Source organism: Leucoraja erinacea, chromosome 40 (assembly GCF_028641065.1).
Source record: "Leucoraja erinacea ecotype New England chromosome 40, Leri_hhj_1, whole genome shotgun sequence".
Classification (NCBI taxonomy): Eukaryota; Metazoa; Chordata; class Chondrichthyes; order Rajiformes; family Rajidae; genus Leucoraja; species Leucoraja erinaceus.
This window is the reverse complement of record NC_073416.1, coordinates 2,539,346-2,557,660: the sequence shown is the minus strand read 5'-3', so window position 1 is coordinate 2,557,660 and position 18,315 is coordinate 2,539,346. Positions and strand designations below refer to the sequence as shown.

Genomic DNA, 18,315 nt, shown 5'->3' with positions numbered 1-18,315 from the left:
TAAGCCGGCATAATGCCACAATTGTCCCCTAATTTATTGATCACGTTATATCCAATTTGAGTTGTGGGAACACGTGTTAAAGCAGAACTGCTTGCAGAACTTTTTTTGTATGGCTTTTTTCCCCCAGTGCTCTCTTCACTCTAATACAAGAACTGTTGGTTATTATTTGAAATGATGCGACTTAAATCCTCATTTTTATTTTTGAAATCTACTGTACTAACACAGATGGTGATTGGGGTGGGGCGCGATGCTATTGCAGACGCAGTAATAGATTCCAAAAACTGACAATAGACAATAAACCTGCTTTTTTTTCCCCCTCCCCAGAGTATAATTCGAGTGGTATTCCATGACCGCCGTTTACAGTATACTGAACACCAGCAATTGGAAGGATGGAGGTGGAACCGACCAGGAGATAGGATCCTGGATTTGGGTATGTTACATGTTCAGTGGACTTCCTGCCAAGTCTGAATTTATTCTAACGAATGGTTTGATGGGGAATAAATCTTAAATGTTGTATAAAACACTTACCTCAAACTTAATACAATCTAGCTGTTGTGGAAAGTGTTCCAGGGTAAACTGACCTTGAAAAGTACCAGAGCATAGCCTGATTTTTAGGTAGATTTGGGACACTAAGAATTGGGACCATAAATGTCAGGCATAGCTATAGATATAGGAAGTTCGATTGGAAATTGGAATGATCCTTTTAAAACCTGAGATGACATTGGATTCATCCTGCTTTTTGTAAACAGAATGAAACCGGGAAACATTCTTCCATGTATACAACTGAGATGTTGGCTAGTCCCATAATTTCTGTCATTTTTAAGTTTATTTCTTGATCACACGGTGTGAACTAAATTAGCTGAATTGTGTAATTTTATTTCTCATGCAAGGTCGTAAAACTGGTGTGTTAATACTTTCTCGGCAGATGCTGTGTGGGCTATTTTCTCCTTTGCAAATTTACTAGTTATAGAGTCAGTCATACAGCACAAAAACATGCCCTTTAGCACAACTTGCACATGCCATACAAGGTGCCCCATCTACACTCATCCCACTTGCCTGTGTTTGCCCCATGTCCCTCCTAAACATTTCCTGTCCATGTATCTGTCCAAACCTCCTTTAAATGTTATTATTGTACCTACCTCAACTACCACCTCTGGCGTTTCATATACCCACTACCCTCTGTGAGGAAAAAATTTGCCCCTCAGATTCCTATTAAATCGTTCCCCACTGAACGATTTAATAGGAATCGTTACCTTGACTAACTTTTCGTATCGTTAATCGTTACCATGACTAACTTTTTAAGGTGAGCCTTAAATTTTACCTCTCACCTTAAAAAGTTAGTCAAGGTAAATTCTTTTGGTAATCTTGTATCAAACCAGAAAGCTTAAAACGAGAGTGACGAAGAATAGAATAAGTTTATTTCCAAGTAAAATTTGTAAACTCCACGTTGGTTTTGTACTTTTTCAACGATATTCTATGTTCCTGCTGATCTTTGCATCAATATTGCATTTTCTCTATTTGAGCAGATGAATGCACGAGAAGTAATGATCCATAATTAGCAATAATTTAGTCGTGGCTGTGTTCCTGCAATAAATCCCGTTTGTTTGCTTCAGATATTCCATTGTCAGTAGGCATTGTTGACCCCAGAGCAAATCCAACACAACTAAATACAGTGGAGTTTCTTTGGGATCCTTCAAAGAGAACTTCTGTATTTATCCAGGTATGATTTCTGCTTGCTTAAAGTTTAAGTTATATATTACTTGGGCAAGTTGCATTAGTTTTTTTTGTGCAGGTAATAATACAAATAGAAAACACTACTTGTATGTATTGATCTTTTCTATTTTAATTGGTTTATTCCGTGGTGATTTTGTTTGTCTTTGTGTACTACCATTGCACTTAGTCACAGTGGGAAGATGCCTCCCTGGCCTAACCTAACCGATCCAACAGGTCATACAAGTAAACTAACTTGTTTCTATACATCTTTTGGGGGGAAACTTGTGGGAAAATGTTTGGCCAAGCTAGAATGGCGAGGTCTCCTGATGACTTCATGATTGTTGGGACACATCAAACAGAAGGCCCCATGCTTTTGGAATTTGATCTTAAGTTTTAACAATGCTCCTGATAATGCAGATGAAAAAGCTCTTGAATGCAGTCATTTATTTTGGGACCTCTAATGGGATGTGTGGTGAGAACAAAGCTTGTGTTGAAGTAATTTCCCCCCTATTGTTTGATGCTTTTTCCTCATTCATGTATCCTGTTTCCTCAGGTGCATTGCATTAGTACTGAATTCACAACTAGGAAACACGGAGGAGAAAAAGGAGTGCCTTTTCGGATTCAAATAGATACGTTCAAGGAGAATGAGAGCAGTGAATATACAGAGCATCTTCATTCAGCTAGCTGTCAAATCAAAGTATTCAAGGTATGGAAGATAGGCTACATTGCTTTGTAACCAATGCTGCTTTTCCTGATTGCTATGATGTTTGTTGATCGGTGTCATGGACATTCTAATTTAAAATAAACTGTAAATGGATAATGAGCTGCTTTTAAAGAGGATGTAGTCTGAAACAGTCCAGGAACTTTCTATTGAGAAGGAAGGATAGACTGACAAACTAGTGATCCCTGAGTGACAAATTTAAGGGCACATGTCAGGTTGGCAATGCAAAAGGGAGATGTAGTTGGCTATAGGAAGGTCAAACTAAAAGTGTAAAAGGAAATAAGTGGAGCAGGCAAAGTCTGGCGGTAAACCTGAAGCTAACCTAAGAGAAAATCAAAAAGACTTCTATGGTCACGTACAGTAAATTTGTAAGAGGAAACAAGTTAGGGCCCAATTATGGAGGTACCGGAGGTCATTTGGTCCAGTATAGTTTAATAAAAGAAAACCAGCACTCCGAGGAGCTGTTGTGACATATTCAATGAAACGAATCCTACTGAGTGGAGTCGTGGTTCCAGCTGGAGCACTGTCTGTGATTTATCAGAACCCAAATGGAAATCTGCATCATTTCTACTTTAAGATGTAACTGACAAAATAACTTTCAAAGTAGTTACATATCTGAAGCTTGGACTACTTGACGTTGATTTGAGAAGAAGTGAAGCTCCCACTGATGGAACAAAAGTTGTTAACAGCTTAAACAATGGAGATTCTCTTCATTGCACTTGATGGCTGCAGACTGTGAACATTTCAGTATTTCAACAGCACCAAATGAGGCATGTAACCAAATTTATATATAGATACAAATATTTGTTACACAATGCAACATGTCGAACCCCCTTTCCTCTGCACCGCTCTCTTAGAGAAAGTATGAATAGTCTTTTCCTGGAACCGTTGGTTTCTTGGCACTTTCTCAACTGCATGCTCTTTGTTTGATGTTATTCTTTTTTTCCTCTCCATCCCCATTCATCCCACCATGATTGGCTCTGAGGGTGCACTAGTCTGATTAATGTTCATAGTTCATTATAACATCCTCCTTGGAATTCAGAATATTATGTGCTGCTCTAGTAAGATGCTATGAAAGTGTAGCAAGCGATATCTATTAGCACATACAGTGCATTCAGAAAGTATTCAGACCCCTTCACTTTTTCCACATTTTGTTACGTTAGAGCCTTACTTTAAAATTGATTAAATTCATTTTTTTTAAATCAATCTACATACAATACCCCAGAATGAAGAAGCAAAAGCAGATGTTGTTTGGCACCCCCCCCTCTCAATTGCAGTATGTCCTTTCCTGAGTTGGGATATCTGACCTGTGTACATTATTGTAGACTCTCTTGCCAGACCCCTATTTATTTGAAACATGCTATCACCGTTTTTGTAGTAAAATTCTCTTCCGAATAAGAGCAGTATAAGACCTGCTTGCTTTGTCTACTTGAGCCAGGAAGTCATGATACAGCTTGACTTTGGATAGGGAGAATTTGAAGTTCTGATCACCCCATTACAGGAACGATGTGGAGGCTTTGGAGAGGGTGCAGAAGAGGTTTACCAGAATGCCGCCTGTGTTAGGGGGTATTAGCAGTCAGGAGAGGTTGGACAAATGTGGATTGTTATCTCTGTAGTGCTGGAGGTTGAGGGGAGACCTGATAGAAGTTTATAAAATGAGAGATGCAGATAGGTTAGGCGGTCAGAATCTTTTTCCCAGGATAGAAATATTAAAGACTATGGGCCATAGCTTTAAGGTGTGAGGGGCAAAGATTGTTTTTTTTATTTTGCAGAGGGTGGCGAGTGCCTGGGACGTGCTGCCAGTGGTGGCGATTTAGGCAGATACGATAATGGCATTTAAGAGTCTTGGTTGGGTACATGGATTTTATTTTTTTTAATTGAATTTGAATTTAAATATACTGCATGGAAACAGGCCAATTAACCTACGAACCCGCACTTCTGTACGTGGGAGGAAACCGGAGCACTCGGAGAAAAGTCAAGCGGTCACAGGGAGATCGTGCAAACTCCACACAGACAACACCCGAGGTCAGGATCGAACCCGGATCTCAGGTGCTGTGAAGCAGCAGCTCTACCAGCTGCACCACTGTGCTGGGAATGAGGATGTACAAGGAGTGGAGGAACATGGGTCATTGCGAAGGCAGCAGAGATGAGTTTATCTTGGCATCCTGTTCCACACAGATATTGTGGGCCAAAGGGCCTGTTTCTGTGCTGTATTGTTCTTTGAGAAGGTAGTGATGAGCTGCCTGCTTAAACTGCTGTGGTCCTTTGCCTGCCAGTTATCAAGGCAGAAGAGAATTGTCTTGGGGGGGGGGGGGGGGGGGGGGGGAGTCCCTTTTTCACTTGGGCTGTGTTCATTTGTAGACAAGATGCAGGCAGAATTCATGGTCTATGTATTTCTTTTATTTGTATATCTTCCTGCCTGTCTGATGTCTGCTGATCTGGTTCTCTGTAATTAAAGGTGCATACTATTTTTCTGAATGAAGTGTTGAATCCAGATGCTGGCCCATAGTCAGCAGAGGAGTGTGTGCATGCTGTTCAGTCTTCATTCAATTTTCTTTTGCATCTGGGGATGATCCTCTATTTTGTTACATATTTATTTTGTGGTATATATTTTTTTTAAATGACAATGAAAATGAAACAGTAGTTATTTTTTGGGAAATAAACCTTCACAGTCTGCTGTTAATCATGAAGATTTATGTGTCTCGATCAGTTTAACCATCATGGTTGTAAAAATGGACTGTAGGCAAGACCATTTGAATGTTATTTGTTCTCATTTTTTTGTATTGGATCTGATTTGTTTGCAGCCAAAAGGCGCTGATAGAAAACAGAAAACAGACAGGGAAAAAATGGAGAAGCGAACTCCTCAAGAGAAGGAAAAGTATCAACCTTCTTATGATACAACTATTCTCACAGAGGTACGCCTACTGCCAAACCAGATCTAGGTACTGGTTTTCAGAAACCCGTTGGGCCTGTGTTTTTGTTGAGCTTGTAAAATGTTTTACTGTGAATTGTTAAACTGGAGTGGAGAGGAACAGGCAGCCTAATTGGCTTGTTAATAACCATATAACAATTACAGCACGGAAACAGGCCATCTCGGCCCTTCTAGTCTGTGCCGAACACTTACTCTCACCTAGTCCCATCTACCTGCACTCAGGCCATAACTATCCATTGAGCAAAATAGCTCAAGCTCAGTCAGATTGGATGGAGAGCGTCTGTGAACAGCAATTTTCAAGTCTTGCCAGAGATTCTCAATTGGATTTAGGTCTGGACTTTGACTGGGCCATTCTAACATATGAATATGCTTTGATCTAAATCATTCCATTGTAGCTCTGGCTGTATGTTTAGGGTCGTTGTCCTGCTGGAAGGTGAACCTCCGCCCCAGTCTCAAGTCTTTTGCAGACTATAACAGGTTTTCTTCCAAGATTGCCCTGTATTTGGCTCCATCCATCTTCCCATCAACTCTGACCAGCTTCCCTGTCCCTGCTGAAGAAAAGCATCCCCACTGCATGATGCTGCCACCACCATGTTTCACAGTGGGGATGGTGTGTTCAGGGTGATGTGCAGTGCTAGTTTTCCGCCACACATAGCGTTTTGCATTTAGGCCATAAACTTCAATTTTGGTCTCATCTGACCAGAGCACCTTCCTCCACATGTTTGCTGTGTCCCCCACATGGCTTGTGGCAAACAGCAAACGTGACTTCTTATGGCTTTTTTTCAACAATGGCTTTCTTCTTGCCACTCTTCCATAAAGGCGGGATTTGTGGAGTGCACGACTAATAGTTGTCCTGTGGACAGATTCTCCCACCTGAGCTGTGGATCTCTGCAGCTCCTCCAGAGTTACCATGGGCCTCTTGGCTGCTTCTCTGATCAATGCTCTCCTTGCCCAGCCTGTCAGTTTAGGTGGATGGCCATGTCTTGGTAGGTTTGCAGTTGTGCCATACTCTTTCCATTTTCGGATGATGGATTGAACAGTGCTCTGTGAGATGTTCAAAGCTTGGGATATTTTTTTTATAACCTAACCCTGCTTTAAACTTCTCCACAACTTTATCCCTGACCTGTCTGGTGTGTTCCTTGGGCTTCATGATGCTGTTTGTCACTAATGTTCTCTAGCAAACCTCTGAGGCCTTCACAGAACAGCTGTATTTATACTGAGATTAGATTACACACAAGTTATTTACTAATTAGGTGACTTCTGAAGGCAATTGGTTGCACTGGATTTTATTTAGGGGTATCAGAATAAAGGGGGCTGAATACTTTTGCACGCCACACTTTTCAGTTTTTTATTTGTAAAAAAAATTGAAAACCATGTATCATTTTCCTTCCACTTCACAATTATGCGCCACTTTATGTTGGTCTATCACATAACATCCCAATAAAATACATTTACGTTTGTGGTTGTAACGTGACAAAATGTGGAAAAGTTCAAGGGGTATGAATACCTTTGCAAGCCACTGTATCTTGTTCAACCTTTCTCTGTAACTTAGGTGCTGAAACCCAGGCAACATTCTAGTAAATCTCCTCTGTACTATTTTGTTGACACCTTTCCTATAACTTGGCGACCAAAATTGTACACCATATTCCAGAATTGGCCTCACCAATGCTTTGTACAATTTTAACATTACATCCCAACTTATAAATTCAATGCTCTGAGTTATAAAGGCCAGCACATCTACATGAGATTCCACCATCAGGCCACATGCATTTTGGTTTATGTTTTGGGTCATTGTTATTTGTGAAGCAATTTTACATATGCAGAATAAATTGCAATAAAGCATCTAAGGTAACCAATGTTATCTGGGCATGGTCTGGTCTATTTGATATTGCAGCTCTACCAACAATTCTCCACCATAACCACTTCTTCGCCCCCTACTATCCAAAGGAATGAAGTCTTGAGTGTTTTGCATGACTTGAAATAGGTGTATATTTCAATGCAAAATAAACTACACAGTAAACTGAAGAGATCTGTTAATACTTAATTAAAAGTAATGTACGTGTTTAATTTTGGAAAATTATCACATTGATTCATGTGTTTAATTGGCTTTCCAGTGTTCTCCCTGGCCAGATATTTCCTACGTTAACAACACAGCATCTCCTGGATTTACAAGTTCACATGGCAGTTTTACCATTGCTGAAGGGTATGTCTCATTATTGCCATGTACTTATCAATACAATTTCCAGCATTTCAGAGTTATTTTTTAATATAAATTGTCAATTTAATTTCAGGAATGGATCCCCTCATCATCAGCCTGACCCAGTTCCTGCAACCACTGATGTAAGTGGCTTTTTCTAGCATTCAATATATGCTTCAACGTTGATCACAATAAACGGGGAATTTTGTGCGTCATTTAATGTTCTATCAAGCCAGGTTTTCATTATTATCCCCATAGTTTCCGTTTTGGATGATCAACCATTCTAAGCTTTGCATGTCTTGGAGGAAGTTTGATTTAATAAACACATCCTGTTCTGAATTCTTGGAACTTTTGGGTACTGGATATTTAATTCTAGCCTGCCAAAATTGTGGCTGCCCTCCCCCAACATGCTTGACTTCTTGGTATCTTTTTTGTTGCATTCCACTTTTCATCCTTGTACTTTTATAATGTACAATCAGTAGTTTATACAGACTTCTGCACTTGCCTTTCTTATGAAGGTCTGTAATGGTGGAGTTGGCTGTTAATGAGGATAATTATTGAAATTTATTTTCTTGTGTCGCGAAATCCACTTGAAAGTTTGTGGAACCAAGTCTGGAGTTGTTCCATGGACTATCAATACCCTTGCCCATTTAACAATTTGTATGTTATCCTGGATGTTGGAAGGGCTGTTTGACACTGGAGGACTGGGCAATCTCCACAACACCTGTCGCCTAACTCGGACTGCTCTGCTAATGTAGAAACCAGGAATGCAGAATGCTGATTTACGGCGCAAAGTGCTGGAGTAACTCAGCACATTGGGCAACATCACTCGAGAACATGGATAGGTGACGTTCTTGGATGGGACCCTTCTTCAATCCTTATAAAAGGTCACCTGTCCATGCTCTCCGGAGATACTGCCTGAGTTACTCCACCACTTTGTGTCTTCTACTACGCTAATAGTATTGAGACAAGTGTTTTCCTGATCTTCTAAAACATACCAGTGAACTTAAGGCTATGACAATTGAATTGGTGAAGGAACATTTACTTGAATGTATTTCTTATTTTGGGGGTAGAGCTTCACAGTATAAAGGTAAAACTATAATTGTGGGTGAGGAAAACTAAACTTGTAGTTGACTAAGTTTAAGCTGTTGGGATTGGGAGTGTTGAGAGAATAATTTAAGGAATATGGTAAAAAGCAAAATAAGATTTACATTTTATGTAAAATGCAATTGAAAGGGCGTTAGATTTGCAAAGCTGATCATATAACACAAGTAGGAATGGGTGACGTTTCGGTTCGAGACGGGTCTGAAGAAGGGTCTCGACGCGAAACATCACCCATTCCTTCTCTCCAGAGATGCTACCTGTCCCGTTGGGTTACTCCAGCATTTTACGTCTACCTTTGATTTAAACCAGTATCTCCAGTACTTTCCTACATATAACACAAGATGTCATTCACGTTTGTGCATCTGATTTTTGGTAAACAGTTCTGAATCCTTGTGTAGGAAGGAATTGCAAATGCTGGTTTACACTGAAGATAGACACAAAATGATGGAGTAACTCAGTGGGAAAGGCAGCATCCCTGGAGAACTCTGGTGACGTTTCATAGGGACTGAAGAAGGGTCCAAACCCAAAACGTCACCCATTCCTTTTCTCCAGAGATGCTGTCTGTCCTGCTGATTTACTCCAGCATTGTGTGTCTATCTAGTTCTGAATCCTCGTTGTACAAATATAAATGGAGACTCAACTATCTCTGGATGCATAAGATGGCAGGCCGTTTGTTGGAGACAGTTGTTGCACAAGAAGATTAGATGAGGTGACGATGTTGGCTACTTTGTTTACTTTTTTTGCATGGGGTCGATGTAGACAAGAATAATTTTTAAAAACCTTGAATATTATGTGGTCAGGGAATAATTTTATAAAGCTAAATAGTTGAATGTATAATTCCTTGCCTGTGATGTGGGTCAGGCTGCAAAAACAGCCTATTAATCGTAGTTGAGCAAAGAAGCACGTATGTAGTTGACTAAGTTTAAGCTGTTAGGATTGGGAGTGTTGAGAAAATAATTTAAGGAATATGGTATGTAGATTAGTTTGGCAAAATGTTGGGAAGATTACTGTTTTTGTTCATTTGGTTTATATTTATTTTGATTTTGTTTTAATGGGCAGTATAGACGTAACCGCCTTGAAGTTGATCAAAATCTTGAACCCTGGTCCAAGTGTTCCATGCTAATTGGCACTAATTCTAAATTTACAATGCAGCTTTATTATTGGAATTAATTAAAATTTGATTTGTTCAACTGCACAAGTTGGTTTATTTTGAAATTACAATGCCCATCCCATTTTATTAGCTTGTCTCCCAGTTGCATCAAAATCCTTTTGCTACCCTAGATCAATCTTAATTTTACTATTCTAAGTAGCGCATTGCACTGAAGTCTTCATACTTCTTCTAGGCTCTGGCCTCTTATTCATGGAAACAGATACAAGAGAATTCTTCAGAATTTAACAGAGTTCTGTGGGTGTTCACTTGCTGGTAAACTTTATTTGTGTTGAGGAAAAAGGAAGAAGAGATGTTCAGAAGGCTTAGAAACATAGAAACATAGAAATTAGGTGCAGGAGTAGGCCATTCGGCCCTTCGAGCCTGCACCGCCATTCAATATGATCATGGCTTGGGGCAGTTCTTCTAGTGCAAACCTCAGCTTGGCTAACTCTGGAACTCTGCTGTTGAAGGTGTATTGGCACAACCCATATTATTTGGTTTACTTGGTTTATACTCTCTAGAATTTAGAAGATTGAGAGGGGATCTTATCTTATAAAACTTACAAAATTCTTAAGGGGTTGGACAGGCTAGATGCAGGAAGATTGTTCCCGATGTTAGGGAAGTCCAGGACAAGGGGTCACAGCTTAAGGATAAAGGGGAAATCCTTTAAAAACCGAGATGAGAAGAACTTTTTTTCACGCAGAGAGTGGTGAATCTCTGGAACTCTCTGCCACAGAGGGTAGTTGAGGCCAGTTCATTGGCTATATTTAAGAGGGAGTTAGATGTGGCCCTTGTGGCTAAGGGGATCAGGGGGTATGGAGAGAAGGCAGGAACGGGGATACTGAGTTGGATGATCAGCCATGATCATATTGAATGGCGGTGCAGGCTCGAAGGGCCGAATGGCCTACTCCTGCACCTAATTTCTATGTTTCTATGTTTCTATTTAGTGTGAACTAAATGCAAGTTGCCGCATAAGGAAGAATCTTAAAGTAAATGTGCATGTGGAAGAGTGTGGGGGATATTGTTGAAAATTCCACACTTTACAGTTGCTTCAGGTAAGCTCTTCTCCTGCAATGGGGGATCCTGAATAGAATAACCTTGGAAATAAAGTCACAAAAATACGACCTCTTATAGAATTATTTAGGTGGACGCAGAAGGCGCTGCTACAAATGTCCAGAGAAACAAAATGAATTAAATTATTTTAAAAGAGCACAGATATTAATTTGCTAAATAACTAACTTTCAAGAATACAGGACAAAGATCAACTGTTATGGCTGATTAAAACCACCTAAAGGAGATTAAGAAGGAACTGCAGATGCTGGAAAATCGAAGATACACAAAAATGCTGGAGGAACTCAGCGGGTGCAGCAGCATCTATGGAGCGAAGGAAATAGGCAACGTTTCGTCCCGAAACGTTGCCTATTTCCTTCGCTCCATAGATGCTGCTGCACCCGCTGAGTTTCTCCAGCATTTTTGTCTACCTTAGCTAAAGGAGATTGATGGTTCCACTGTTCCCAACTCAGTTTTACATTTTACTATCGTGCAGTCTCGGGCTGCCAACATTCTTATACTTGTACAGTTAAGTGTAAAGGAGGTCTCTTTGGGATCATGGTGATATCAAGATGGAGCCAGAAAGAACTCTGAAAATCCTTGCTGTAGCTGGTTGGAGAAGTATTGGGAAGCAGGGAATTGCTCTGTTTGTCAACTGTGTGGGATTCTCACATTAAAAGTCCAGTAGTATCTCCGCTTGCACTTTAGAAACATAGAAAATTGGTGCAGGAGTAGGCATTGGGCCCTTCGAGCCAGCACCACCATTCAGTATGATCATGGCTGATCATCCACAATCAGTACCCCATTCCTGCTTTCTCCCCATATCCTTTGGTTCCATTAGTCCTAAAAGCTAGATCTAACTCTCTTTTGAAAACATCTAGCGAATTGGCCTCTGCTGCCTTCTGTGGCAGAGAATTCCACAGATTCACAACTTTGGAATCCTTGCACCTGTGCTTTTTCCAAGCTAGGCTTTCGTTTTTTGGACATTTAAAAAAAAAAGGATGTAGCCCTCTGTAGAAACATTGTCTTGGCAGTCTCTCTGTGGTTTTGTTGAGAAACTTGAAATATATCCAGGTTTGATCCTCATCTGTCCAAAGAGAGGATTCTGATCTGCCGATTGACGCTATTGTGCAATGCCAGTAGGTAGTTCACTGAATAGAAAAGTAGGGTATGATTAGTATTTTGGGGATTCTACCCTAATCCTGCACTTCCATTTCTCTCTCCATTTTGGTGTAGTGATACAGCGCAGAGACAGGCCTGTAATTCGGCCCACCGAGTCCCCTCCGACCAGCAATCCCCGCACACTTACACTATCTTACACACACTAGGGACAATTTACAATTTTACCAAGCCAATTAACTTATAAACCTGTACGTCGTTGGAGTGTGGGAGGAAGCCCTCGCAGATCATGGGGAGAACATACAAAGTATGTACAGACAGTGCTTGTAGTCAGGATTGAACCCGGGTCTCTGGCGCTGTAAGGCAGCAACACCACCGCTGCGCCACCATGCCACCCCAATTATGGTGGAGGAATCCAATCTCGTGCTTCAACTTTTCTTCCTGCAATTAATGAACTTTTCATCTTGCTATCGCCTTTAATCTTTAAAAACTTGGTGGTGGTCGAGTTGTGCTTCGCTGTAGGAATTGACCTTGCATTCTATCTCAATGGTCCAGTGCAATCCTGTGGTTGTGCCATGTCCCGTTGAGCTGTTGCACCATTCCAGTTGTCCGCCGGTTCAAGTGAAAGTTTCTGTTATTATTCAGATACAAATGTGGAGTTATCCTGGTTATTCATTTTGATTTCTAAATGCTTGAGTTTTGTATTAAATTGCTGTAGCATTTGTGTATAGAACAGAAGCGCATTGAGATGCAATACATTTATAAATATAGGTCTAAGTAAAAGATCTTGACATTTGCATTAAACGATGCATGCCATATTTTGTTTAAGAAAGAACTGCAGATGCTGGAAAAATCGAAGGTAGACAAAAATGCTGGAGGAACTCAGCGGGTGAGGCAGCATCTATGGAGATGCTGAAGAAGAGGATCTTGACCCGAAACGTCGCCTATTCCTTCTCTGCATAGATGCTGCCTCACCTGCTGAGTCCCTCCAGCATTTTTGTCTACATGCCATATTTTGGTTTACATGAGAGAATTATGGGAGAAAATATAGGTTTCTTTACGCTCTTCTATAGTTATCAGGTTTCCTTGGCGGTAGCAATCTTACTCCTCAATCTGTTGAGATAAGATTGAAGTCCCATTCTAAAATTTAGGTGCACGTGATATAAACTGACATTTCAGACATGAAGATTAAACTGTAGTCCCTATTTCACTGTGGGAATGGATCTAAAATATTCTAGAACTGCCTGGAGAGGAGCAACTGCTCTCCTGTCCTGGCTTACACATTGTTCAACCAACACCACCAACCTAGTCTGGACATTTCTTGTATTTTCTGTTCGTGTGGAATCTTGCTAAGCGCAAATTAGCTGCTGCATTTGCCTATCTGACCACTTAAAGCAATTTGTTGGCTGTGAAAGAAGGCATTCGTATGTTCAAAGGACATGCAAGGTACCATATAAACGTTATTCACCCATTTGTCTACTAACGTTAATTTCTGCTCTCGGAAACAATTGAAATTAAATTTGGCATGAATATTATCTAATGTTAATTTCTGGTCTTGGGAACAATTGAAATTAAATTTGGCATGAATGTTCTCATCTTGGGTTCTTTCTGAAACCTCACTTATGAAGTCATCATGCCTCTGCACAATTACAGCTCAATAACTCTATTGGATTTTCACTAGATTTGGTAAGTGATTGCCTCGTTAGATTTTACCAAAGTGTACACAGTGGAATCTGTACGAGCATGTGAACATGCGCCGCAAGAGAATACATTTTCTCTAGCTTTTTCCAGAACTTCACAAGTAACTTTTTCTCATCAGACGTTAGGATCCTTTCGAAAGTGGGCTTGTCGAGAACTGTCAGTGTCCCCCGTCACTGAAAATCAGGTAGGCTTTTCATTGTCTGATGATACCATTATTGCCTTGTCATGAAATACTTTTTTCTGTTTAAAAACAAAACAAAATACTGCTGTATCTGTAATAAATCCTCATAAGTTCCCATAGTCATGAGAAAATTAACATGGAATTAAACAAGTAATCATAATTGTCATTTGGTTTTGGGGCATTGTGATGCAATGTTATTATAAAATATATATGCAGCTGAGCATTTACGTTTTTTTTCCTTACATGAATGACAATCGTTTAAGGTGAAATAATTCAGATTATGATTACACTTGCTATTTCAAAAAAAACAACACTTCCTTGGTCTGGCAAGTGATTCATCCTAGGGACAAAAGTTGATATCCGTTAATGCATGGAATTGAGGAATGGCAGTGGTTGGATCTACACAAACTCTTCGGGTAATACATCTGTATATAATGTCAGGGAGATTTGTCAAAGAATTGACATGACTTTTGTTTTTGCAGAATCTGTTGGCAACAGCCACACCACAGGATGCTCAGCAGTGGTTGCACAGAAATCGATTTTCTCCATACTGCAGGCTCTTCGCAAACTTCTCTGGTACCTTTTGCTTATTAACTATTTTGGATGAAAATGTGTCAAAATTACCTGGATGCTGGAATGGATTGGACTCATTCTTTCCATCTCTAGGGCCAGGATTTAGATTCCAAAGGACCAGATGGATTGTCTCCACCACTGTAGCACTTCAGTGAACCACATTAGCAACTTCTGACACGTACCCCAGAGCATCAAACTGAAGATTTGTAATATGGCATTTAATTGACCAATTAAGTGAGATTTCAATAGTGTGGGAAAATATAGATTTGCACTTTAATAGCGGTCCTTTCCTAAGATGACGACATCATTTCCATTGTGGGGAAGCACAATGTTTTATTAGCTCATCCAGGTGTATTTTTCCCCCCTCTAAGGGACACAGCCAAAATGAAGGGCCCTGGTGAACATAGTTCCAATTTACTTCAACAGGAAGGAGGGGAAGAAACAAACGCACTTGAAGTTATTAACTAATATCAAACATTTTAAAACTTGTGGGATTTGGTAGGCAGGAAAAGTAATTGGAGGGAGGGAAGGAATTTGTTTTCATATTCCATGGGGAAGTTGAAGTAAAGTTAATAAGCATAGTGGTAGAGCTGCTCTTCTCGGCACCAGAGACCCAGATTCAATCCTGACCTCCGGTGGTATCTATGTGGTGTTTGAACATTCTCCCTGTGGCTGCGTGGGTTTCCTCCATGTGCTCCGGTTACCTCCAACGTCCGAAACACGTGCAGGTTTGTAGAGAGTGAGATAACACAGCACTAGTGTGAATGGGTGATTAATGGTCGGCGTGGGCTGAAGGGCCCATTTCCATGCCGTCTTTCAATCTCTGCTAAGATAGTAATCCAGAAAGGAGGCATTGGAAAGAGCACAATATCTTGGAGCAGAGAGGGAGTAAGAGGAATGTTTAGAACAACACTGACCATCGTTGCATTAGAACCAAGAAACCAGCTGTCGTAGAGTCGTACAATACAGAAAAAAGCCCTTTGGCCCACCAAGTCCACGACCATCTATCTTCTATTGACACTAAGTGCGGAGATGGGGGAAACGGCAATGGATTGCTGAATGTGTTAAAGCCACATAACATAACTAGGGATTGCATAACTCTGCATGGGGTGGAAAACGCAATTTGAACTGTGATATTTGTTTCCGTTGCAATGTAGCAAAAACAGTAACTCAAACATTAAAGAATTTGAAATATAATTGGTGAACTGTTGCTTTATCTCATGGACTGGAGACTGAAAAAAACAAAAGATTAGAAGATAATCTGGAATACTGTGTACAGTTTAAAAAAAAAAATTATAATAAATCATATAGAAGTGCAAAAATAATTTCTAGAATACTGAAACTAGGTCAAGCAACATTTGTGTAGAGAAAAAACATAGTTAATTTATCAGGTCAATGGTAAGACATAGAGCATTGTAGTTTATGTACGAAATTGACTTGTGGCCATCTGAGAACAAAACGTGTTCATTATAGCCCTGTCCCACTGTACGAGTTCATTCAAGAGCTCTCCCGAGTTAAAAAAAAAAAAAAAATCAAACTTGTGGTAAGCATATAGAATGAACGTAGCGGGTACGTCGGAGCTTGGGGACGTCTCTTAGCAGCTCGTAACGCTAACGGCAGGTACTCGGGGGAAATGCGGTAAGCTCGGGAAGACTCGTGAAAAATTTTTAACACGTTGAAAAATGTCCATGAGCGCCCCGAGTACCTGCGAGCGGCCATTACCGTAAATCTCCCAAGTTCGAATCAGGGCAAACTCGGGAGAACTCTTGAATGAACTCGTACAATGGGACAGGGCAATAACGTGTGGATAGACTGTACTCTAATGTAGTGCAAATAGGTGTTGCATTGTCTGGAGATGCTCTTTCAGAGAGTTATTGCAATGAGGTTCCTCTGCCTATACAGATGGTCGGCAGAGCTGCTATTGTAGCTGTTGAAGAGCAGGAAATTCTTGGCTGTCTGGCCACAGTTCCTTCACCAACCAACAGTATATAAATTATTTTATTGTGACGCCCTACTGTGCGCAAATTTGCTTGTGTATTTGCTTGCAAATAGATGCAATCTCTTTGAATCTGTGTTTTCGGCATAATATAAATTATATTTCTTTCCCTCTTGGTCAGAAAACATGAAATCTGTTTGGTCTGGTGCTTCTAAAGATCAAAGAGAGCAAGAGGCTTAGACTCTTATCCTTTTGCGATGAATCTCCATGTATGATGTCTGTGTGATCTTATTTTTACAATAAGCATTTTGGGTCAGTTTGACTATCATTGTCACTCTTGCCTTGAAAAAAGCACATTTTGGATTCCAGGCCCACATACAATCACACCAGATACCTCTATACAGTATTAAAGGATGTCATGGCCATACAAGTCGGGTTTCATGGCAGTGTGTGCGTGCAGCTATTGAGCGTGGTGGGGGTGGTATTGTGTTGCTATGTTGCAACTTGAAGTGATTTGCAATCAATGAGATGTTAAATAAGGCTCTGTCTCCAGTTTGGATGAGAAACCTTGTGTCACTTCTCAACACAAGGATGTTCTGTGTCCTGATAATTGCTACAGCACCGCTGGGGGTGGGGGGGGATTATTATCTGATTTGATTTTGGGAAAACTTGGCTGTGCGCAAATTGTATGTCAGATTTGTTTATATGCTTTCCATTGCACTTTGAGTATTCCATTATTTTGAAACTACTTTTTAAACCATACTGTAGATGTGTTAAGGCGCTATAATTAATGCAAGTTCATTTACTCCGTGCTCGGGGTAAAAATATGTATGTTATGACATACAACTACACTAAACTGATGACGTATGATTGAGTCCATCACTTGAAACTAATCCTTTATGTAATGCACTGCTTTGAAATGAGTGCTATTGAGCAAAAATTGAGCAATTTGGATCAGCTTTAGCTCATTTGTGGCGTTGTCCAAGTCAAATTTGAAACTAAGACACGCTCTCTGGTACAAACAAATTGTCTTCATTCAGTTTTCAGTGAGTGTTGCTCTTTTTTGAAATGCCATCTTTTGGATGAGAAGTCTGTCGGTTTAAGTAGATATAAACTGTATCGATGCTGAACGGGCGACTCTTGCTACGACCACCATTCTTGCCTCAACCAGCATGGCCAAAAACTCGTATGTTGCCTTTTTAATTCACTTGCTGCGCGCAAATTTGTTGCTGTTTTTGTCTTTGTAGCACCATAACTTAATTGGTTTTGCAGTGTTTTCCATTGTCCTGAGGATGTGATGAGATATATAATAAACTTTTTTGGCTGCCTGAACATATTAAATGACTTGAAGGCATTGGATTTTCAGCTTTCTCTCTGTTTCCCCTATGCTCAATTGAATGCGCAGGTTGAGCAGCTCGAGTTCTTGAACATTTTGTATGGATGTTGGGTGAGATAGTAGTGGGAGTTATTTGAATTGATCATTTGATGTAATATTAAGAACTGATCCATAATTGGTAAATATGGTATCTTTTTCAATTCCTCTTTTTACATGTTTGAAAAGGAAATTTAAAAAATGTGTTCCAGTATAGTCATCAAAACTGGTAGTAAAATATCTCGGACCCCTGTGGATTTTTGAGTAAAGTTCTTGTAATTAGATGCAAATGTTTTTCATTAATCTAGTAAAACCAAAGTTTACAAAATGCTTTATAAATTTTTTTTTTTTTTAAAGTTAAAATAAATTGAATTGTAGGAAAGATCCCGTAGGTATGGAGTGGGTAGCCTTACAGTGTGGAAATGGGCCCTTCGGGGCCCTACTTGCCCACTCCGACCAATGTGTCCTGTCTACACTAGTCCCACCTGCCTGCATTTGGCCCATATCCCTCTAAACCTGTTCTATCCATGTATCTGTCTAATTGCTTCTTAAACCTTGAATGACAG

The 18,315-nt window shown here is 40.1% G+C and overlaps 1 protein-coding gene across 2 annotated transcripts in view; it reads left to right on the top strand.

Moving 5' to 3' along the window:
- The window catches only part of tfcp2 (transcription factor CP2), a 32,751-nt gene that overhangs the window by 10,863 nt on the left and 3,573 nt on the right, over nucleotides 1-18,315 (top strand). For both annotated transcript variants that reach the window (XM_055664465.1, XM_055664464.1), the window contains exons 4-11: nucleotides 325-430; nucleotides 1,614-1,720; nucleotides 2,267-2,419; nucleotides 5,239-5,349; nucleotides 7,481-7,569; nucleotides 7,658-7,706; nucleotides 13,806-13,871; nucleotides 14,351-14,444. In XM_055664465.1, coding sequence (XP_055520440.1) covers nucleotides 325-430; nucleotides 1,614-1,720; nucleotides 2,267-2,419; nucleotides 5,239-5,349; nucleotides 7,481-7,569; nucleotides 7,658-7,706; nucleotides 13,806-13,871; nucleotides 14,351-14,444 — 775 coding nt within the window. The remainder of the gene's footprint in view (nucleotides 1-324; nucleotides 431-1,613; nucleotides 1,721-2,266; nucleotides 2,420-5,238; nucleotides 5,350-7,480; nucleotides 7,570-7,657; nucleotides 7,707-13,805; nucleotides 13,872-14,350; nucleotides 14,445-18,315) is intronic.